Here is a 24,219-nt window from a genome sequence, read left to right as displayed (position 1 = left end):
GGGCATTGGAAAGGTCACACAGGACGCTAAAGGAATATTTAAGGAGTTTTGTAAATAAAAAGTTAAACGATTGGGATGAGTTAATATCATATGCTATGTATACATATAACACGTCGATTCATACTAGTACAAACTATACACCGTCTGAACTAATATATGGTTATCCGCCGCGAATACCTAATTCATTTTCGAAACCGGTAGAGCCGCAATACAATTATGACGATTATTCATTCATGATGAAACGACGAATGCAGGAGTGTTACGAGGTGGCACGTGACACTATAATAATAAGTAAAAATAAAAGCAAAGATAATTACGATAAAACGATGAACCCATTAACGAAAGGATCGTGTAAAAAAATATTACTTAAAAATAATCAAATGAAAAATAAATTAGCATCTAAATGGGAAGGCCCATATGAGGTAATAGAGTGGCATGACAATGAGAACATAACAATACGGAAAAACAATAAAAATGTACGTGTTCACATTAACAATGTGAAAGCATTTGATGAGTAAATATTAAATTAGAATTTTGTTTGTTATTTAGGTTAGTTTTGGAAACTTCATTAATATTAGATATCATATTGGCAGACAGTACGTACAATATATCTCAAGTACCAAATACGTCAGGTTTCTATTACGAGAATGAAGGACAGTTAAAATTAACAAATATAAATTGGAATATAATAACTTCGGTAAATTTAACTAATTATGATTTAATAATTACTACGTTAAAACAATATTTTTTTGTTATTAGGGTAGTATGTAGAAACGTAACAAAAGTAATAAAAAATGCTAAGTGTAATGATGTGAATACTACAATAAACTCATTACTAGAAGAAGTGGAAAAAAGGAAAAATCAGTATTTTCTTATGTTAGGAACTACACCCACATCACGAAAAAAAAAGGGGTTGGTTTAATTTTGTTGGGGATATGTATAAACAATTATATGGTACTCTAACAGAGGAAGATGCGGATAAATTTTCTACTCAAATTTCGGAATTACATTCAAGTAATTATAAAGTATTAAATATTATAAAAGAACAAATTTATGCAGTTAAGTCAAATGTAGAACTTTATAATAATACATTTTTTAATATAAATAAAGAAAAAATATTATTAAATGAAAATTTTGGAAAAATATTAATAAATTATGAAAAAATATGAATGAATTAACAATGGATATAGAGTTAGAACAATTGGTGGAACAACAGATTATATTATTTAATTTAATGATAAGTCAGGTGTTATTTGAAGTAGATTTATTAGGAGAAATTGTAACAGCAGCACAAGGGGGTGTTATTCATGCTAGTGTTTTAATACCGAAAGATATTTTAGAACAATTAAAAAAAATCGAAAACGATATACCTAAACACCAGAGATTACCAGTTCTATTGGACATAATAGGAGCTCATACATTATTAAGTATAGCCGATGTAGTATGTATATATAAAAATAAAACTTTAATATTGTTGATAAGGATACCTTTAATTGATAATTACGAATTTACATTATATAATTTAATACCATTACCAGTAAGTGGAAATAACGATTCATTACATATGTACATAAACCCAAAAATGGATTATTTAGTTGTAAGTAAAGATTATTAAAATTATATTTCATATAGGACAGAGGAACACCAAAATTATAGATTGTGTGCAGGAGGACAAGCAATATACAATAGACATGAAAGAATAGTATGTGAAGTAAAGTTACTATTAGAACCAGTAGAAATACCAAAAACATGTCATGTACGACATATTACGTTAGTAGAAAACATATTTCATAAATTTAAATTTAAAAACGCATGGATATATTCGGTTTCAAGAGAAAATGTTATATTAGATTGTGAGGAAGCAAAAGCAAGTATAAAACTTCATTTAACAGGGACAAGGATAATTTCAATAAGGGAGGATTGTAGGATTTTTACATCTGATTCAGTCCTAATACCAATAAAACATTTGTCAACTAATAGGAATATAGATATAGTGCCATGGTCTAAAATACCGAAAACATTATTGAATATTAGAAACTACACAAAACTCGAAGATTTAAAATTGGAAAAATCACGCGAAAATATATATAAATCTAGTAATGATATATCACAATCGCTAGATGAGGTAGACGATTTAGTAGACATAGAAATTAGATATAAGGAAAAGGAAATTATACGAACTATATATCAATATTTATATTATATAATTGCATTTGTAATAATAATACTAAGCTATTATATATATAAAAATTGTAAAACTAATAATAGAAGTAACATACATATAGTTAACAGGAAAGAATTAATACCAATAACCACTAGAGTTTAAGAAAATTGTAAGGGCGAAAGATTATTCTTATTGAAGTATAATCCTTCGTCTGGTAGGGGAGGTGTAGAAGACCACCTACGTCGTTGTAATATTATTAACACATAGTACTAATCAATACTTTATATTCAATGAACAGATATCAGGGTTATGTGAATGGTTGTGCAATTGTGCAAAACATTATAGTCATAAGGAAAGTAACACAAGTATGTAGTGCGAATATAAACTGTTTAATTATAACATAAATTCAGATATGTAAGTGCATTGTAAAGGGCAGTAGATCGAACAGTCTTACAACAAGCGTATGACTCGTACTTTATCATTGTCGATATGTGTGTGTTTATTTTAAAAATATACTTAATTAATTAACAAATTGTTATTTATTTTGAGTTACCTTTACTTTCTACAAAAACTCGTTGTAAGCCTACCTGGCTTATAACAGTAATACCCGCATGACGGCGGCGCTCTTCGCAATCGGCTCTCGGCGTCATTCCGCGGCCTCGGGACTCGTCCCGGAGGAAGTACGGCCGCAGGTGGCTTATAAATTTAACAAGTAACGCGAATAAGTCTTCAACGGGGAGGGCAGACGTATCGAAAAGGGCTAAATTTCGAATTTTTGAAAAGAACGGCAAAAAACGCGCGTGACGGCGACGGACGTAAAGCACTTTGTCTCGGCCACGGAGGGCCCGCCGGGTAAAAAGTACGGCCACGCGCGGCCTCAAAATCTGACGGGGAACGCGAATAAGTCATCAACGGGGAGGTCCGAAGTCTCCAATAGGAGTGAAACTCGAATTTTGAAAAAAAAAAACGTTAAGTGTTTGTTAAATACGAATATTTTGATAAGGCGGAAGTGATAACGAAAGGTAAATAAAGGTAAAAAAAAAAAACGAGAAAAAAAAATTCCGAATTTACACGGCCGCCGCAAATTAAATTCGATCCCGGCGGCCGGCATCGAAACCACGACCCCGGGTCATCCGCTCCAACGCCTTACCTACCTACCTACCTACTGAGTTGAAAACTGTTGTCGAATCTATGACTCTTAAGCCGTTTCGCCGTCCCGACGAATTACGCACGAGGATTCGACGTCCGCAGAGGGCTTTTGAGCGGGCGATGCCACCGCTTTGTTCAGCGAACAACCGGCTCTCCGCCACTCTCGGACGTTGAAAACGCGATATTCGCGAAAAAAATCGAACCCTCCGACGCACGTATTTATGCCCGTATATAGTAATACCCACTCGACGGCGGCGATATCGGCACTCGGCTCTCGGCGTCGTCCCGCGGCCCCGGGACTCGTACCGGAGAAAGTACGGTGGCGCGCGGCTTATAAATTTAGCGGGGAACGCAAATACGTCTCCGTCCCGGAGGTCGGACCTCTCAAAGGGGGTTTCGGGCGACCCGCGGCGAAAATTTTCGAAAATCGTTGAAAACGTGACGACGCCGCGAACACGGCGAAGGGTTTCTCCACGAAGGCTCTCTCCACGGACGGGGTGCGGCCTATAAATTTAGTTGGGAACGCGAATAAGGGGCGAATGGGGAGGGCAGATGTGTCAAAAATGGCTAAAACTCGAATTTTTGAAAAAAACGGCAGAAAAACCCCGCGACGGCGGCGCTCGGGTTGCACGTAATCGCCACCGTGGTGGGCCCGCCGGGAAAAAAGTACAGCCGCGCGCGGTATGTAAATTTAGCGGGGAACGCGAATAAGGTCCGAGGGGGGACGCGGAGAGTCCTCGGACGGAGTAAAGACGAAAAATCCGAAGAAATTTTGAAAATTTTGAAAAAATCGTGAAAAGTGATAGGGAGCGTTGATAACGCAGTGACGGCTCCGCCGCAGCCGGGAGACCGCCCATCGAATTTTTTCATTGGTAGTCTCTTACGCTAGTTCAAATAATCGTCAGAGGAGCGCCCTCGGGTTTCTGTTTTATATAGTAGACTAGCTCTCCGAGCGTCGCTGGGGGAGACCCCCAAACCCCCCATGGTTGGTGAGGAGTGTTGTCGATGTCGGATGCCGCAGTGGTCTTGTGGTCTGGTCGTCAACCGAAGCCGACGCGGTGTATGGGTGATACAGAGGTCTAGTGATAGGGATCTGTTAAAAAATTAAGTGATAAGGATTTTAGATTTTGATAAGAAAAGTGGATTTGTGATAAGGATGATGGATTTTTTATGAAAATTAGTGATAAGGATTTTGGATTTATGATAAGGATGGTGGATTAGTGATAAGGATTTTGGATTACTGATAAGGATTCTGGATTAATGATAAGAATAGTGGATTGTGAATGTTGGACAATGTGCGACGGCTGGGTAACTTCGTCAGGTGTGCAAACCGACTGTGACGAATCGCGGACAGCGTTCATTACTGTCGCCGAAAACGCAAAAGATTGTAAAACATTTCGGGGTTCTATGCAAATAATATAGTAACCGTCTTTTTAGGGTGTCTAGCAGGTCAGTCACCTCAGTGGTGCGGGTAGGCAATCCGACTTTGTCGGATAGCGGACAATGTGCGACGGCCGGGTCACGTCGTCAGGTATGCAATCCGACTGCGTCGAATCGCGGACAGCGTTCATTACTGTCGCTGAAAACACAAAATTAAGTCATAAATTCAAAACATTTCGAGCGCATATATTCAGGCCTGTATAAGATAGTAATAGCGACACGACGGCGGAGCTCTCCGCGATGTCAATCAACCCCCGGGACTCGTCGTGAACGAAGCGCGGCTGCGAGCAGCCTATACATCTAGGAGGGAACGCGAATAAGGTTTCAACGGAACTGTACGAAAAGGAAGTAAAACTCGAATTTTGAAAAAAATATTAAAATTTTCGTTAATTACGAATAATATAGGCGGAAGTGATAAGCAAAAGGTAAATAACGGAAAAAAAAATACGGATTATCATTTCGATGCCGGCCGCCGGGATTGAAGATATTTTGCGGCGGCCGGCATCGAAACCACGACCCCGGGTCATCCGCACCTACGCCTTACCTACCTACCTACCTACTGAGTTGATAACTGGAGTTGAATCTATGACTCTTAAGCCTATAAGTCTTCGATGGTGAGGGCAGACGTGTCAAAAAGGGCTCAATTTCGAATTTTTGAAAAAATCGGCAAAAAACGCGGGTGACGGTGGCGGACGTAAAGCACGTCGTCTCGGCCACGGAGGGCCCGCCGGGAAAAAAGTACGGCCACGCGCGGCCTTAAAATCTGACGGGGAAAGCGAAAAAGTCTTCGACGGGGAGGTCCGACTAAAAAAAAAAACGTAAAATGTTCGTTAAATCCGTGTATCCTTATAAGGCGAAAGTGATAGCGAAAAGAAAATGACGAAAAAAAAAATGCGAAATAAAAGTTCAGAATTAACACGGCCGCCGCAAATTATCATCAATCCCAGCGGCCGGCATCGAAACCACGACCCCGGGTCATCCGCACCGACGCCACAGTGGGGCAATTGACATCAAAAGCTGGCATTAAATCATAGGGTAAAAAAATATATCCCTAAAATTAATATTATTTTTATATTTGTTCATCAGACATATACAAAGTCGTTTACATAGTATTAACATAAGGTATAAAGTATATACGGTATTTATTTATTTAATTTATTAACAAAATTAGAAAAATGTATTATTTTAAGTTTTAAGTTTAAAACTGGTCATGGTTATTGTCTTCATTGTCTTCATTGCTGTCATTATCTTCGTCATAATCATCATCATTATCGTTGTCGTCATCATCATCATCATTATCATTGTCGTCATCATCATCATCATCGCTATCTTTGGCATATTGAAGAGAGACTCGGATATCTGGTGATTTTAGTAATGCGAGTGCTTCAATTGGCATTGATTGTGTTTTTTTCTTCAGCAATTTTCTTTTACTTGAAATCACTGGATCTGAACTTAATAAAAATACATTTAATATATCTAAATTAGTTTTTTCACGACAACATTTCCTAGAGTTATGCTCTCGATATCTTTTGAAATCTTTATTTCGCGCTTCTTGGGCTTCTTCAGTCAACTGTCCTATTGGCAACAAAGCCGATTCAATTATCTCTGGTCCATGTATAAAAAACTTGTGCATCGTGGGTGACATATTATACCACGGATACTTCTCAACAAAATATTTTGCAGTTTTATACGTGTATTCCCGAAACTCATTGATTTTTATTTCGTGTCCACTAGCTACTACTATCATTATTATATGTATTTTTTCTATTATTTCTACGTCTAATTTTGTGATTTCGGCAGATATTTCTGAATTTTGGAAAAAACGTCTGGCTGTGTTCCCATCATTAGAATTTCCAAATCCTGGTTTGGGTTTATCCACAAGTAATCCTAATTTGTCTTTGAACTCTTTTTGGATTCTTAGCTTATTTTCTAAAACAATTTTTTTTTCCACATCTCCTCTAGCTTGCCATTTCTTAAGTGGTAATTTGTAAGACAAATGGAGGAGACATTCGAAAAAACGAATCCACCCGTGTAAAACTGATATCCCAAAAGATAAATTATCAGTTTTTACCTCTCGTCTAACCATTTCATCAATTAAATTAAACTGTTTCGATGTTGCACCACACAAGAAACATTTAAGTGTTGATGTCGTATCTGTGAGTGCATTACATATTTTCCCATCAACCATTGCTAAAATCAAATTGTGAGTTACAATAAATGATTTGTTATCAAAAGTCACAATACTATTTATTAACTTATTTATTTGACTCTGAACTTTTTCTTTCTCCGCTATAGATGTATCTGTAGATTCTTTTATAAACTCAATTTTTATAGGCCTACAATATCTAGTTGATGCAGGACGTGGGTTTTGCCGTATAATTTGGTCTCCGTTTACCAAGCGAAGTGGAACTATACTTGTAATGAATACAGCCGAATCACTGGCTTCGGGACTACAAAAAGCTTGTTTATATGAACTATGTCCAGAGCTGCCATCAAAGCCCCATTTTGAACACAAAACGAACTTATCTAATTCATTTTCTTGGAGTAAGACAATAACAGGCTTTTGCACTAAAAATAATCGTTCTACTGTGTGATCAAGTAATGTTTGTAAAGAAACTTCTGCGTTTGTAGAAGTTACTCGTATGTTTTCTGGTTTTGGATAACACTGTTTTTTACTTTCTTGTACGACTTTGTATGATGGAAATTTATCTGGGGCACTCATCCGAATAATATTATACTGATGTCTAGATAGCTTTGAATCTACTATAATAGCTAGAGCATCTTCACCCGATAGTTTTTTAGGTGCTTGTTCAGACTGCTTCTTAAATACTTTTCTATATCTACTGGCACGTGTGGGAGTGGATGTAGTTATTTCCTTCAGTAAATTAGCGGCTTCAACTTGTCCCGATGCTCTTAAGCTCATCTGTGTTGCATGACTTAACACATTAACAGACGTATTATTTCTCAGTTCTTGAGTTATTTTCCGCTTGTTTCGTTCACTACTCATCTCAAATGCCACTACTGGACGACCACGATTATTCTGGTTATTTAAAGATACAAATTTAATAGAAGCATTTAACCAGTTTTTATTTTCTATAATAAATCGTTCTTCCACTCTATGTGCCTTTTCCCAACGAGGTTTATATTCAGACTTGAAATAAGACAATTTTTTTTTCAAATCATTTTGCTCACAGTTTTTCACTCGTTTTTCTATTTCGATTTTTATCAAATTAAATTTTTCATCAATAGTCTCACATCCTGAACTTTTAATTATATCATATAATTTTTGTCTTGATATCAAAACAGTGCTCGAATTCATTCCTATACAAACATTTTTAAACTAATTATGACGTTTGTTTTCATCAACATAATATTTCTATAGTAGGTACCTACTATCAAAATTAGCAATAATTAATGCAGACATGAGATAGTACATAAATTATGTGTTCAAAAAGTTTGGAAATGCTTTAATTACTGTTTGTGTAAACACTGCTACACCTTTGTAAAGTAACATTTTTAATAAACTCATTAATTATAGTATCATATTATTGTTTATCAGTTTCATTAAATCTAATAACTATTACCAAACTTTTTAAACACTTTGTATATTCCTCTTTTATGGGAATACTGTACATTTCTTAAAACCCCTTTAAATATTTAGTTACACTAGACCCACCCTCCCTCCAAAAAAAAAAATAAAGCAATTTTTTTCAAGTGAAATTGGTATAGGTCGTCTCAGTTAGAATTTATTTACACAAAATCGGGCAAATATGGGCAACATTTTTTTTAACAAGGTAATAGAATACCGTATTAAGTATTATATTTTGCATTTTTTAATGCTTGGAAAGCCTTGGAAGTGAACTTAAATTATATATCATTTTCGTGATACAAATATATTATTATTATTATTAATAGTTATCTAGGTAAATATTATGTATAACTCGGTAAAACGTATATATTAAACGTTACGTAACTTACCTGTAGCTAATGGTTCCATAATAAATTGAATTGAATACACAAACAATCGCTAAGTTACAGAAAAAAACTAAAATGTAAAATAATATTATTCTGTTGGATTTACACTGTAACACTGTGGACCTATATTACGACTGCTGTAACTAAATCAATTTAAGCCACAACACGTGCACTAAACCGGTAAACGGGGCGAGGCCGCGCGCGACCTATAAAAGTAACGGGGAACGCGAATAAGTCAGGAACGGGGAGGGCAGACGCGTCGAAAAGTGCTAAAACTCGAATTTTCGAAAAAAACAGCAAAAAAACCCCGCGACTGCGGAGCTCGGTTTGCACGTAATCGCCACCGCGGCGGGCCCGCCGAGAAAAAATTACGGCCGCGCGCGGTACGTAAATTTAGCGGGGAACGCGAATAAGGTCCGAGCGGGGCCACCAGAGGACCCCCGGGGGGGTAAAACTCGAAATATGAAGACATTTTGAAAATCTCGAAAAAAATCGCGAAAAGTGATAAGACGGAGTGATAACGCGGCGACGGCTCCGCCGCCGCCGGGAGACCGCCCGTCGAATTTTTTCATTGGTAGTCTCTTACGCTGGTACGAAAAATCGACACAGGCGGCGCCCTCGGGTTTCTGTTTTATACTATAAGACTAGCACTCCGAGCGTCGCTGGGGGAGACCCCCAGACCCCCCGGTGTTGGTTATGAGTGTTTTCGATGTCGGAAGCCGCAGTGGTCTTGTGGTCTGGTCGTCAACCGAAGCCGACGCGGTGTATGGGTGATATGATAAGAACGGTGGATATTGATAAGAAAATTGGATAAGTGATAAGGATTTTGGATTGCTGATAAGGATGTTGGATTAATGATAAGAATGGTGGATTTGTGATAAGGATAGTGGATAAGTTAACCGGAGAGCTGTAAGTTTTTTACTGCCTTCAAAAACGCCAAATCAAGTAATAGAATTCAAATATTTCGGATAATCATATAGCCACCTCGATTTATTTGGGGTCTAGTTGGTCAGTCAACTACCTCGATGTTGGACTTATATGTCTCGGCAACAGGTATGCAACGTTCAAAACGTGAAAACGTGAAACCTGAAAAAAATTGTAAAACATTTCGGGGTTCCATGAAAATCATATAGCCGCCGTCTTTTTATGGGTGTCTAGCAGGTCAGTCACCTCGAATGACGTTCGCCGTGGTAATGAGGGTAGGCTATCCGACTTCATCGGATAGCGGACAATGTGCGACGGCCGGTTCACGTCGTCAGGTATGCAATCCGACTGCGTCGAATCGCGGACAACGTTCATTACTGTCACCGAAAACGGAAAATTAAGTAATAAAATTCAAAACATTTCGGGGTTCTATGCAAATAATATAGTAACCGTCTTTTTAGGGTGTCTAGCAAGTCAGTCACCTCAGTGGTGCGGGTAGGCAATCCGACTCCGTCGGATAGCGGACAATGTGCGACAGCCGGTTCACGTCGTCAGGTATGCAATCCGACTGCGTCGAATCGCGGACAACGTTCATTACTGTCACCGAAAACGGAAAATTAAGTAATAAAATTCAAAACATTTCGGGCTTCTATGCAAATCATATAGCCACCGTCTTTTTATGGGTGTCTAGCAGGTCAGTCACTTCGAATGACGTTCACTGTAGTAATAAGGGTAGGCATCCGACAATGTGCGACGGCTGGGTTACGTCGTCAGGTATGCAATCCGACTGCGTCGAATCGTAGACAACGTTCATTACTGCCACCGAAAACGGAAAAAAAAATTCAAAACATTTCGGGATTCTATGCAAATCATATAGCCATCGTCTTTTTAGGGTGTCTAGCAGGTCAGTCACCTTAGTGGTCCGAGTAGGCAATCCGACTTCGTCGGATAGCAGACAATATGCGACGGCCAGGTCACGTCGTCAGGTATGCAATCCGACTGCGTCGGATAGCAGACAGCGTTCTTTACCGTGAAAAAATTTTTAAAACATTTCGGGGGTCCATAAAAATCATATAGCCTCCGTCTTTTTATGGGTGTCTAGCAGGTCAGTCACCTCGAATGACGTTCGCCGTAGTAATAAGGGTAGGCTATCCGACTTCGTCGGATAGCGGACAGTGTGCGACGGCTGGGTAACTTCGTCAGGTATGCAATCCGACTGCGTCGAATCGCGGATAACGTTCATTACTGTCACCGAAAACACAAAATTAAGTAATAAATTCAAAACATTTCGGGCGCATAGTTTCAAGCCTGTATAAGATAGTAATAGCGACACGACGGCGGAGCTCTCCGCGATGTCAATCGGCCCCCGGGACTCGTCGCGAACGAAGCGCGGCCGCGAGCAGCATATACATCTAGGAGGGAACGCGAATAAGGTTTCAACGGAACTGTATGGAGTTCGAAAAGGATGTAAAACTCGAATTTCGAAAAAAATATTGAAATTTTCGTTAATTACGAATAATATAGGCGGAAGTGATAGCAAAAATAAATAACGGAAAAAAAAATTCGGATTATCGGGATTGTCGTTAATTTGCGGCGGCCGGCATCGAAACCACGACCCGCAAGTCATCCGCACATACGCCTAAACCTACTTACCTACCTATCGAGTTGAAAACTGATGTCAAATCTATGACTCTTAAATCATAATGCTCAAAAGAATCTAACCCTCCGACGCATATGTTCAAGCCTGTATATAGTAATAACGATTTGATGCCGCTAAATTAATTATTGTTGTTTATTTACTAAACGTACCTATACATAAGCAATATCAAACAGTATAGGCATATCATTATACCAGATTTTACTGAAATATATGAAGATCTATTTGTTTATTAATATTGTATTATATGATATCTGCAGCATTATGATTTTTAATTTCCTCAACCATTCAAGTCACCTAAAAACTGTAATGAATTAAGTGGGTACTATATAGTTATATTGTACTATTGTCTATTCAAGTAAAGAACCATATAATGGAGCCCTTGTTAAATAATATAGGTGGGTCGCTCAATAAATGTATAGATAATAAAATAGTATTAATTAAATATTAATTATTAAATAGTTTAATAGTATAGTCATATCATAATACAATTTAACTTCCAGAATTTAATTAAATACATAATAAGTTATATTTTGTCTATTAATATACATAATATGACTAACCTAACAACTGAAATATTTTATTATACATTTAATATTTAACCACATAATCGTTTGACATGGGCTCAAAACCTACCCATATAGTATAGTCATATCATAATACATTACCTCAACCAATTAACTCACTTGAACTGTAATAAATTAAGCACAACATACTATACGTTTGTTATGTTACTATTGTCTATTCAAGTAATTAATTTATTATGTATTAAATAGTTTATTTCATATTATACTCATAATTAAACCTACCTATACAAGTTTTTTTCAAATAGTTTATAGCCATATAATCATACAATTTAATAAAAGCATTATTTATTTATTAATTTGATTTTATGCTAAAGATTGAAGAATTTCAAGAAATTAATTAAATACATTCATATTTACTATGTTTATTTACAGTCCTGTAAAGAATACTTTTAAAAAGTACTTGAGTAAATACTCAAATACATTTTTTTTTAAGTATTTAAGATACTACTCAAATACTTTAATTGTATAGTATTCCAAATACTACTCAAATACTTTGAAAAAGTATTTGGAATACTTTTCAAATACTTTTGGTTTTTAAAGTGGGTTTCTAATTATTATAATATAGACACATAGGTAGTAGGTTTATAATCATTTTTATCTATTATTTATTAAACAAATGTTTATTACATTTCAAAAACATAATGTGTTCAAAATTTTCATCGGTCATACTGCTTCTCTTTTTGGTCATGGTAGCTCCACCCACACTAAATACCCGCTCTACTGAAGCACTGCTTGGCAGTGGAGCATAGGCGCAATTTCAGTTTTTATCTTGGAGGGGCTTATATTTAAATGAAACAGACCCGTGGGGGGCTTTGCCCCCCACACCCCCCATTCAAGTACCAATATGGCAATTTCATTTTTTTTTCACCCACTTTCCCACATTTAATATATTATAAATTATAATGCATCCATTAATAAAGCTAAAAATATTTGTACGAAAAAATAACAACATTTAGGTAAATAAATGTAATATATATTTATTTATTAAGTATATTATTATAATTGTAACCTTCGGTTAGAAATTGCAAATGTATCTAATATTTTATCGTTGGACAATTCATTTGATAAATCTCGTTCTATATAAATTAATGACAAATTTGTAAATCTATCTTGATTCATAGATGTTCGAAGCCAATTTTTAATCTTTCTCATTGCTGAGAATGACCTTTCACATGTGACAGAGCTAATTGGAATTGTTAAAGATAATGATAACAGTTTATATAAATTAGGATAAAGCTCTGCATCCATGATTAATTTGATATCTTCCAAAGTGAAATTGGGGTTTCTACGAGACACACAGTTTTTCACCACAAGCATTTCTGATTGAAGGGTATTTACATCCACATTCAATAAGTCCTAAAAATTAAATTATAAAAATTGATCAGCATATTGATATTTAAAAACATTAATGATGATTTAATCTTAGAAATTAGGATTTAATGACTGGAGTTATTGGAAAACCAAAACATATTCCAAAAATAGACTAGGTACTATCAATTTATTGACTATAATATTGAATACGGGTCTCCAGAAGGGCGGGGCATACGGTATGTATACAACATACGTGAAATAAGAATGATAAACAAGCCGATCCCGAGCAGCGTACTACACCAAAGACACTATATAGACAGTAATTTTATTGTTTTCGTAATACGGCGGGTAAATAAGGTCTAACATCATGTTGTTGTATGGGTTTGTTTCATGTTTCCAGATTTAAACATTAGAAAAAATTTTTTTCAAACGACGATTACGGTATTATGTATATTAGATAATTAATGAAGGATTTAATACTTCAATTTAAATATAAATTTTTGGAGGGGCTAATTTTAATATTGGAGGGGCTAAGCCCCTCCAAGTCCCCCCCTAATTGCGCCTATGCAGTGGAGTATTGAATTTAATGAAAACCTATTTTAATTATGTAAATGTTAATATTAAAAAGTAAATACTAATACTAAAAATCAATGAATAATACCTATAAAAAAAATATTACAAACATTAAAAAGTCAGTAATTCTTACTTTTTTAATTGTTGGTAAAAGATTTAAACTGTTTATATCTTTGGTCGGTGATGTTCCCAAATATTGATCCATTTCTTTATTTAAAATAGTGTCATAATGACAGTCATCATCAAAGGTTTGAGACCAAAACTGAAAAAAATTAGAAGAAGGATCTTCCACATTCTTTTCAACCGTTTCAATCTCAAATGTATTATCTTCAATTTGTTTGGCCATCTCATTGAACTCATCTAAACATGCCTTTTTAAAATATCCTACAGCCAACTGTTTTTTTACTTCATCTTTTATCCAAGCTGTCTTAAATGAAGGGTGGCTTAAAGCAGCTATGATAAGAAATTTATCATTCAACAAATCATCAAACCTTTTATTAATGCCTAAAATAGTAAAATGAAATTATAATTACAATTTTTTAAATATGTTTAAATTATAGATACTATCTATAGTATCAATGTATCATTATGATTTAACTATAATATTTTTAATTGTTTACCATCTAATATGGCAGTAATAAGAGGTTGAACACATTTCAGTAAAGTATGACTTTGAATCATTTGTTGATATTTGGAAGTTAATTGAACAATAGTTGGAACCAAGTACCCAAAGAACATGTTATTTTCACCTTGCAATATATCCAAACTAATTGATAAAGGTTCCATAACTATCTGGTAATTAGTCAAAAAATCAATATCATTACGATTGAATCTAGATTAAACAAAACAATAATTAGTTAATGAAATTCGAATAATGCCATTTTTATAACTACCATAATTATAAAGAAAAAGTAACGTTTACCTCACTATGACCAGTTCATCCATTGATAGCCTGAATTTTGATTCATTCAGCTTTAATAATTTGTTAAGACATACTACATCATCAAAGAGAGAATTCCAACGAGTGGCGTTGGGTGTTTTTAAGTATCTACCACAACATTTTTTTTTTATGGCATCAGCTGACTTGGTTGACCGTCCTTGTGTGTTCCAAAGAGCATAACACTTGGAAAATGTACACCTAGATTGCTTTTTATAACTTCCATCCAACAAAGCTTTTTTTTAAATCCTAAAAATAATATACAAGTAGGTATAAATGTATAATGTACAACATAAATTATAATAAATAAAAATAAAGATTATTAAGTACTGTGGTTGAAATTAAATTCAATGTATGAGCTGAGCATCTATGATGTCTAGGTAAAGAGTAAGGTAAACTTTTATCTTCTATGTCTATACCATTCACCAACATGTTTAAATCTATTGCTTCTACTTGATTGGTTTCATCATCCTCATTATTTTCAAGAATACATTGGTTTTCATTACCATCCATATCATCATTAAATAAATTACCATATACTCTAAAATTTGTATGAAATCTATATTAATCTGTTTAATTAAGATAATTATATTTAAGAACATTTTTTAAACTCACTTAAAGCTCTTAACAAAATTAGACCCATTGTCCGTAGTAGAGAAATCAATTTTGCCTGTAATATCAAATGTGACATACACACTATCCATCGCTTTTGCTAAAACTTCATATGTATGAATTAATAGCTAGTAAACAAGTAGTTCTGGATAAGTCGTCATTAATCCATGATGCTGTAATACCTATGTATGACCTAAAAATGTATATATTGTAAAATTATTAAATTTCAAATAATATGTGAAATAATAAAATAAAAATAATAATAAAATACTTTTTAAAAATTGACCACGCATCTGCTGTAGTAGCAATATGATAACAATTTGACATATCTGTCTTGATTTGATTCATTAATGACTTATATTCAATTTCAATTCGTTTCATCAGGGTTGGTCTTGACATTAATTTCTTATTTGGAAAACCTCTCTCTATAATTTCTTTCAGAATAGGATTTTCAATTATAGAGAAAGGTATACCAGCACTAACTATAAAACGCTGTAAAAGCTGATTTAAAGTACCTAAAACAAAATAAAATAAAATTGAACTAATAGAAGCTTAATATTTTAGTTTACAGTTAACGACCAAATCCACTTTAATTTAATAATTATTTAAAAAAATATTATTTTTTTGTTTGTTAACATAAAATATTATAAAACGATACTTGCCTTGGCTAGTAAAATTTTTATTCATAAAATCATCAACACAAGGCTGAGTGTTCACGTCTAATGTTTTGTTGCACAATTTAATTTTCTTGTGAGAATTTTCATTTTCAATTGTATTTATATCATCAATTTTTTTCAAAATTTGCAAATGCTTACTCTATATTTTAACGTGCATACAAATAAATATTATGACAGATTGAATATGTAAATACTTAATAATTTAATTATAATGTTTTAAAATATTAACGGTCAAACTAATAAAATAATTAAAAACAGATAAATTAATAATTATTAGGTAATTAAAAACGTATATTTTTTTATACGTATCTGCTAATTGGACATCTGGTATGTAATATATTAAATACTATCATCAATTAATAATAATAATTTATTGAGTATATAAATTATTTATATGCTAGGTATAGATATGTAGGTACTTACATTTAAATGTTTTCGTAAGTTCGAGTTTGATCGTGTATCAACTTTAAGAACTTTGGTACCCACACAGATCAAGCATTTAATTTCAAGTTTTTTGTAAAAAAACTTATCGTCTATTATTCGTAGCACTTTAAAATATTTGGAGTAATTAGGCCATGGTAAACAAAAATTTTGCAGAGAAATAGTGGAAATAGATGCATTATGCGGTTCCGCTGCACTTTCATCATCACCATTACTCATATTAGAAGTTAGAACTAAAAGTAATTAGTTTATATTTATGTAGGTAATTTAGTAATTATAAATTTATAAATTAGGTACTTCACTTGATTTCAACACTAAAAACTTAAAATTACACTTTCAACAGAGAGACAGAAACATTGTACACTACTGTCTACTACACAAGTCTTTAAATTAATTAATTAATAAATAAAACCAAAACGTTGCAGGCTTACAGGCTGCAGCTATATAGTGGACTAATCTATATTATTCGGTATTCCCGTAATCCAGCATAGCCATTAAGGCAGGCATTGTATCTGATATTATCGACAGTTATCTAATAGTTTAAAGGGAATATTGTTATTCAATAACTATTTTTAGAAATCTGGTTTTCACAAACCTTCGGGCTTCGGCGAACACAGAGATACAGAATATTAAATAAAACTATTATTTTATTATTGTAGACTGTAGTTGACAATAATATTTTTCCAACCAATTATTTCGAATAAAAATAAAATGTTCGAAATAAAAAACCAAAGTATTCAATACCAAAAAGTATTGAATACAAAAAAAAGTATTTAAAATACCATTCAAAATACTTCATGCTGAAAGTATTTAAAAAGTTATTCAATACTTAAAAAAGTATTTGAATACTTTTACTCAAATACTTTTACTCAAATACTTTACAGGACTGTTTATTTATATTGTATTATTTAAAATCTGTAGCATCATTTGTATTTTACACCAAATTTAACTCACCTAAAAACTGTACATAAAATACATAAAATTTATAATTTATAATATAATTTATATTACCTCAAAACTGTAATATATTTAGTACTACCTTCATAGTATACATGTAGGTAAATGTAGGATTAGTGATAAGGATTTTTAATTACTGGTAAGGATAAGGAGCCACCGTCTTTTTTTGAGTGTCTAGCAGGTCAGTCACCTCGAATGAAGTTCGCCGTAGTAATAAGGGTATGCCGTAGTAACAATGTGCGACGGCTGGGTCACGTCGTCAGGTATGCAATCCGACTGCGTCGAATCGCGGACAGCGTTCATTACTGTCACCGAGAACAGAAAAATTAATTACGTGAAAAAAAATTCAAAACATTTCGGGCTTCTATGCAAGTGATATAACCTCCGACTTTTTAGGGTGTCTAGCGACCTGCTGAGTCAACTCAGTGGTTCGAGTAGGCAATCCGACTTCGTCGGATAGCAGACAATATGCGACAGCCGGGTCACGTCGTCAGGTATGCAATCCGACTGCGTCGGATAGCGGACAGCGTTCTTTACTGTGAAAAAAATTTTAAAACATTTCGGGGGTCCATGAAAATCATATAGCTTACGTTTTTTCAAGGGTGTCTAGCAGGTCAGTCACCTCGAATGACGTTCGCTGTAGTAATAAAGGTAGGCTATCCGACAATGTGCGACGACTGGGTTACGTCGTCAGGTATGCAATCCGACTGCGTCGAATCGCGGACAGCGTTCATTACTGTCTCCGAATACGGAAAATTATGTAATAATGTACGTGAAAAAAAATTCAAAACATTTCGGGCTTCTATGCAAATCATATAGCCACCATCTTATATGGGTGTCTAGCAGGTCAGTCACCTCAGTGGTCCGAGTAGGCAATCCGACTTCGTCGGATAGCAGACAATGTGCGACGGCCGGGTCACGTCGTCAGGTATGCAATCCGACTGCGTCGAATCGCGGACAGCGTTCATTACTGTCGCCGAAAACACGAAATTAAGTAATAAATTTCGTGAAAAAAAATTAAAAACATTTCGGGCTTCTATGCAAATCATATAGCCAACATCATTTTTTGAGTGTCTAGGTGGTCAGTCACCTCAAATGACGTTCACCGTAATAATAAGGGTAGGGTGTCTAGCAAGTCAGTCACCTCGGGGGTCCGAGTAGGCAATCCGACTTCGTCGGATAGCAGACAATATGCGACGCCAGGTCACGTCGTCAGGTATGCAATCCGACTGCGTCGGATAGCGGACAGCGTTCTTTACTGTGAAAAAAATTTTAAAACATTTCGGGGGTCCATGAAAATCATATAGCCTCCGTCTTTTTATGGGTGTCTAGCAGGTCAGTCACCTCGAATGACGTTCGCCATAGTAATAAGGGTAGGCAATCCGACTTCGTCGGATAGCGGACAATGTGTGACGGCCGGGTCACGTCGTCAGGTATGCAATCCGACTGCGTCGAATCGCGGACAGCGTTCATTACTGTCGCCGAAAACGTGAAATTAAGTAATAAATTACGTGAAAAAAATTGTAAAACATTTCGGGCGTCCATGCAAGTCATATAGCCGTCGTATTTTTTTGAGTGTCTAGCAGGTCAGTCACCTCGAATGACGTTTGCCGTAGTAATAAGGGTAGGCTATCCGACAATGTGCGACGACTGGGTTACGTCGACAGGTATGCAATCCGACTGCGTCGAATCGCGGACAGCGTTCATTACTGTCTCCGAAAACAGAAAATTAAGTAATAATGTACGTGAAAAAAAATTCAAAACATTTCGGGCTTCTATGCAAATCTTATAGTAACCGTCTTTTTAGGGTGTCTAGCAGGTCAGTCACCTCAGTGGTCCGGATAATTATATATATGCAGTATAATGTTATACTATGTATACTATGTATATATGTAAATAAACTTTAGGTATATAATAAGCAAACCCATATAATGTTACAAATTACAATAACCAATACGATCTACAAAAACATTAAACATTTCCATGCGTAATATATATTGGAAATATTATGTGAATTTCCAGCGGCCACGTTAATAATTTCTGTCGTCATAAGCTTAGTAGTAGAGTAGAGCAATATAGAAGCGAAACTCGATCAGCGGATCGGGGTTCTGTTTCCCATACGAACCTCCGAAAAACACGGAAACGTTTCCGCGCACCAACATGATGTTTGACCCAAGGTCTCCCGTATCGTGTAATCGAGGGATACGTAACGCGGGGTTGGCTTGTTAAAAGTCGCACCTAAAACTTACTGTAAGTCATTCGCTGATAGCGAGAGGATCGACGATAAACGGTCGGTGATAAGGCCTACCACTTTGACCGTATTCTGTCAAAGGCGGGAATGTTTGAAAACCATGTTTGCGTGTGTATTAATGAATTTGAGTGATGATCCTGTGGCATTATTATGACTATATGAAAATTTTTTGCAAAAATGAAAAAAAGAACGATGGTCAAAAGTGTAAGGTGTAATGCTGTGTTCGAAAATATAAAATATCGATATAATATGTCAATTCAATAAATCAGCCGTGCGATATCGTCACCCGCATGGGTTACCTGCCTTGACTCTTGTTATTGTCGCCGCTCTAAGACTGCGCCGACGACCCGACGTCCGACTATAACCGTTATTAAACATCCGACAGCCGTGAATAACAGAAAACACGTGAGTATACAATTTAGTATTAATTTAATGTGTTGCTTTTTAAAACGTTGACCGCAGATCGTAGGTATTAATCAATCAATGTAATGTAACACATGCTTTCCGTTCAACGAATTTAATATTTTATCATACCATCGACTTAATAATACCGACAGATCACTTATTGTTTGTTTTACTATACACTTTCTTTATTGCTTTTTATTTGTCAACTTCAGAATGAGTAACAAAGTCTAAAACATTAACGGCAATTGCCAAGCGTACATCAGGGCCTTGTTTTTTTAACACGTTCAACGCGGATCGTATATAATAATTTATTAATTTAAATAATAAAAGAATAATATAAATTTGCGAAGAAAATCGAGCCTTAGTTTTGTCTGCAACACATGCTATCTGTGAAACTAAATATTTTTTCTATTTTTTGTTTTTGTTTTTAACACGGTCACCGCCGATCGTATTTATCAATTAATTTGAACGCTGGCTTAGTTTTAGTGTGCACCATATTATGCATTTCGTTAGACAAATTGAATATTTTATAATGCCACAAACATAATAATGCAGACCAATCAATTGTTCTTTTCAACTGTCTTATTAAATTTAGAATGAGCCTCTTCAATATAAGCCACAGCTGCACAGTTTATGTGAACCACGGGCAAGACCGCGCTCAGCGTAAGTATAAATTTGTATAAGATCATTGGTTAATATATTATATATTATCTACCCGTTTCAGAATGTTATAACTGTTATGTATATTATGTATATAATTGTAATTTATATTGTAGCCAAGCCCAGAGGTGGCCCGTTGAAAGGGGGCGGTGGTGGTGGTGATGGCGATGGCGGTGGTGGTGGAGGTCGCGACCGAAGTAAGCATACATTTGTATAAGACTATTGGTTAATATATATATATTGTATACAATAATTAGAAACGATTAAAATGATATCTACCCGTTTCAGAATGCTATAACTGTGGTAAACAGGGACATTTGTCCCGGGATTGCGGTGAGTGTTTACTTTACATACTCCTTAATAACAGTCTTAATATTATGTATATAATTGTAATTTATATTGTAGCCAAGTCCAGAGGTGGCCCGTCCAAAAGGGGCGGTGGCGGTGGCGGTGGCGGTGGCAGGGGTCGTGATAGCGGTAGGCGGAGGGGTCGTGATGGTGGTAGGCGGCGGCCGTCGTCAAGCGTAAGGATATATTAGTATATTTAAAAAGACATTCAAGTTTTCGAAATCAAAAAATCTAATTAAACAAATTATTTTCAGGACGGTCTACTGAAAACGGCCTCGCCGCGGCCGAAGAAGGTAAGGATATATATTTAGTATAATTAAAAAAAGCGTTCAAGTTTTCGAAATTGATAAATCTAATTAAACAAATTTTTCAGGACCGTAGGCAGACGGAAAGTCGGAGGCCGCCGAACGTAATGATATATTAGTATATTTAAAATAATTATCAAGTTTTTGAAATTTATAAATCTAATTAAACAAATTATTTTCAGGAGGCCAGCAGTAGTCGACCAGCAGACGTAAGGATATATTAGTATAATAAAAAAAAGCTATTGAGTTTTTGAAATTTATAAATCTAATTAAACAAATTATTTTCAGGAGGCCAGCAGTAGTCGACCAGCAGACGTAAGGATATATTAGTATATTAAAAAAAAGCTATTGAGTTTTTGAAATTTATAAATCTAATTAAACCAATTATTTTCAGGAGGCCAGCAGTAGTCGACCAGCAGACGTAAGGATATATTAGTATATTAAAAAAAAGCTATTGAGTTTTTGAAATTTATAAATCTAATTAAACAAATTATTTTCAGGAGGCCAGCAGTAGTCGACCAGCAGACGTAAGGATATATTAGTATATTAAAAAAAAGCTATTGAGTTTTTGAAATTTATAAATCTAATTAAACAAATTTTTCAGGACCTCAATCAGACCGCCGAAACTGCGCAGCCGCCAAACGTAAGGATATATTAGTATATAATATATTTAAGAAAACTTCAAGTTTTGTCTAATCAAACACATTATTTTCAGGAGCTCTACGTCACAGCAAGGGAGACGCCACCGAGCCCACCGCCAAACGTCGTAAGGATATAATATAAATACTTTAGTTTTTGAAATTAATAATTCTAATCAAACATATCATTTTCAGGTACCGATAGCAGACACCCAATAAGTGAGTTTTTAACAGGAACATTTTTTCTCAACAAAAATTTTTCTATGTTTATTTGTTATGTTTTTTTCAGATGATCAATAAAATAATGACATTTATGACAAAAACATGACTATATCATTTAAAATTATATTTTATTTTCCTTTTCCTCTCCTACTGGATATTTTTAAATTACTATGTGTGTACTTTCGGTACAGTATGAAGGATTTTTTTAAATTTCTATTAGTTACCAAAAACATAATATAGTTCATACTATTACAACACAATAAATTATGTGTGGTGTGTGGATCAAATAAGAGTTATAAATAGTTATAATGGTTGTCAGGATGTCTGTGAAGTTAATGACATTAGGTAGGTATTGCATGGGATGTCTAAAGATTTGCATGTAACAAAATTAAAGATTTTAGAATCAATATACTACAATGAGTAAAACAAATACAACCTAAATTGTATAAATATTTCCATTGTTAAAGTAATTTAATTTCATGTGTAATAATAATATAAAACTAATAAAAACTAATAAAAAAGTAAATAATATAATATGTGTTTCCGTCTCATCTGAGAGTTACTTTTCATAGCAATTGATCCAGTGGCAAAATAAATTATATCAATTCACGGTGACCTAGTATGTAGTAGCACACTACATAATATTAAAGTTTTTAGTGAATAAAATAGTATCATCAATGGTGTTTTATTATGTAAAACAAATTATGTAAAAAATAATCAACAGCAATTTGCAGTGTTGTAGCGTGTACAAAATGTTGCATTATACATTATCTTATATAATAAATTATAAATTAAATATTGTTATTAAGATATCCAATTGTGTGTATAGTATCTATGGTTTTTTAAATTGTTATTTTAGTTATATTAGTTAGGTTAGGTTCTACTCATGTACCAAATAGGACAAAACTGTTGTGCTTATTAATTTACTGTATTTTAAAAAAATTGTTATTGAACAAATGGTGTTTAACACAAAACAAATACTCTTTTACTGAGCAAAACAATTAATACAATGTCAATTATATAAATATTGAAATAATTACATTTATATATAGTAAGTAAATAGTAATAAAATCTAATTATATAGAATCTAATAGTAATGAAATCTCAATCATGAGTAAAACAATTAATAAAAATATGTCAATACGTTAATACAATTAAGTAATGTCTCAACCATTAATACAATATAAATCAATCAAGTAGTTCAGCGAAATACAGTGTACAAAATATTAAAAATATTGTGAGTACAGTGAAATTGACTGATTAATGTCAATAGCATATATATGATTACACAAAAACAAAGGAGAACCATTAATACAATATAAATTAATACTACTTAAGAAAGAAATACAACAATAAAATGGTGTAATAAATATTGGGAACATAGTGAAATTAATTTATTAATGTTATTTATATATCATATAATATAGGTACATTAGAATCTTAATGTGTGAAATAAAATACAACATTTAAATTAAATTGTCTGTACTATCTGTACTATATCATACTATTCAATAGGATGTGGTACAATACAAATAACACAGACATTACATACATTGTTTGACATTAGTTACGAATTCACATTATAGTGAATTCGCATCCAGAGAGAACCACGAGGAGGTTGTCAAACTTTCTCTCCGTTTAGCCCGAAGGATAGGTCCACGAAGTACCTCCACGCAGACCACGTAAAACAGCGGTGTAACGTATTATGTTTGAAAAATATGTAACACGTGTTAGGTTTAAAGTCACCTAGACTATCATCATCATCTTTGAACATCGGGCGCATGTAGAACACAGACCACGTAGAACAGCGGTGTAACGTATTATGTTTGAAAAATATGTCACACGTGTTAGGTTTAAAGTCACCTAGACTATCATCATCATCTTTGACCATCGGGCGCATGTAGAACACATACCACGTAGAACAGCGGTGTAACGTATTATGTTTGAAAAATATGTTACACGTGTTAGGTTTAAAGTCACCTAGAC

The 24,219-nt window shown here is 34.5% G+C and overlaps 1 protein-coding gene across 1 annotated transcript; it reads left to right on the top strand.

Moving 5' to 3' along the window:
• The first annotated feature begins 20,656 nt into the window (after positions 1–20,656).
• LOC132932906 (uncharacterized) lies at positions 20,657–22,156 on the top strand. Its single transcript, XM_060999253.1, has 7 exons — positions 20,657–20,723; positions 20,837–20,917; positions 21,009–21,053; positions 21,126–21,221; positions 21,323–21,361; positions 21,978–22,016; positions 22,089–22,156. Exons 1-7 carry the CDS (start codon positions 20,657–20,659, stop codon positions 22,154–22,156), a joined length of 435 nt encoding a protein of 144 aa, XP_060855236.1.
• The last annotated feature ends 2,063 nt before the right edge of the window (positions 22,157–24,219 follow it).

The sequence above is a fragment of the Metopolophium dirhodum genome, chromosome 1 (assembly GCF_019925205.1).
Source record: "Metopolophium dirhodum isolate CAU chromosome 1, ASM1992520v1, whole genome shotgun sequence".
Classification (NCBI taxonomy): domain Eukaryota; kingdom Metazoa; phylum Arthropoda; class Insecta; order Hemiptera; family Aphididae; genus Metopolophium; species Metopolophium dirhodum.
The sequence above is the reverse complement of the archived record's forward strand: the minus strand, read 5'-3'. Positions and strand labels throughout refer to the sequence as shown.

What these genes read in the sequence shown, in the direction of transcription:
- LOC132932906 (XM_060999253.1), top strand. Translation starts at nt 20,657, where the DNA reads ATGAGCCTCTTCAATATAAGCCACAGCTGCACAGTTTATGTGAACCAC. An exon ending in GCGGAGGGGTCGTGATGGTG is followed by an intron (nt 21,222 to 21,322) that starts GTAGGCGGCGGC and finishes AATTATTTTCAG; the next exon opens with GACGGTCTACTGAAAACGGC. An exon ending in CCTCGCCGCGGCCGAAGAAG is followed by an intron (nt 21,362 to 21,977) that starts GTAAGGATATAT and finishes CAAATTTTTCAG; the next exon opens with GACCTCAATCAGACCGCCGA.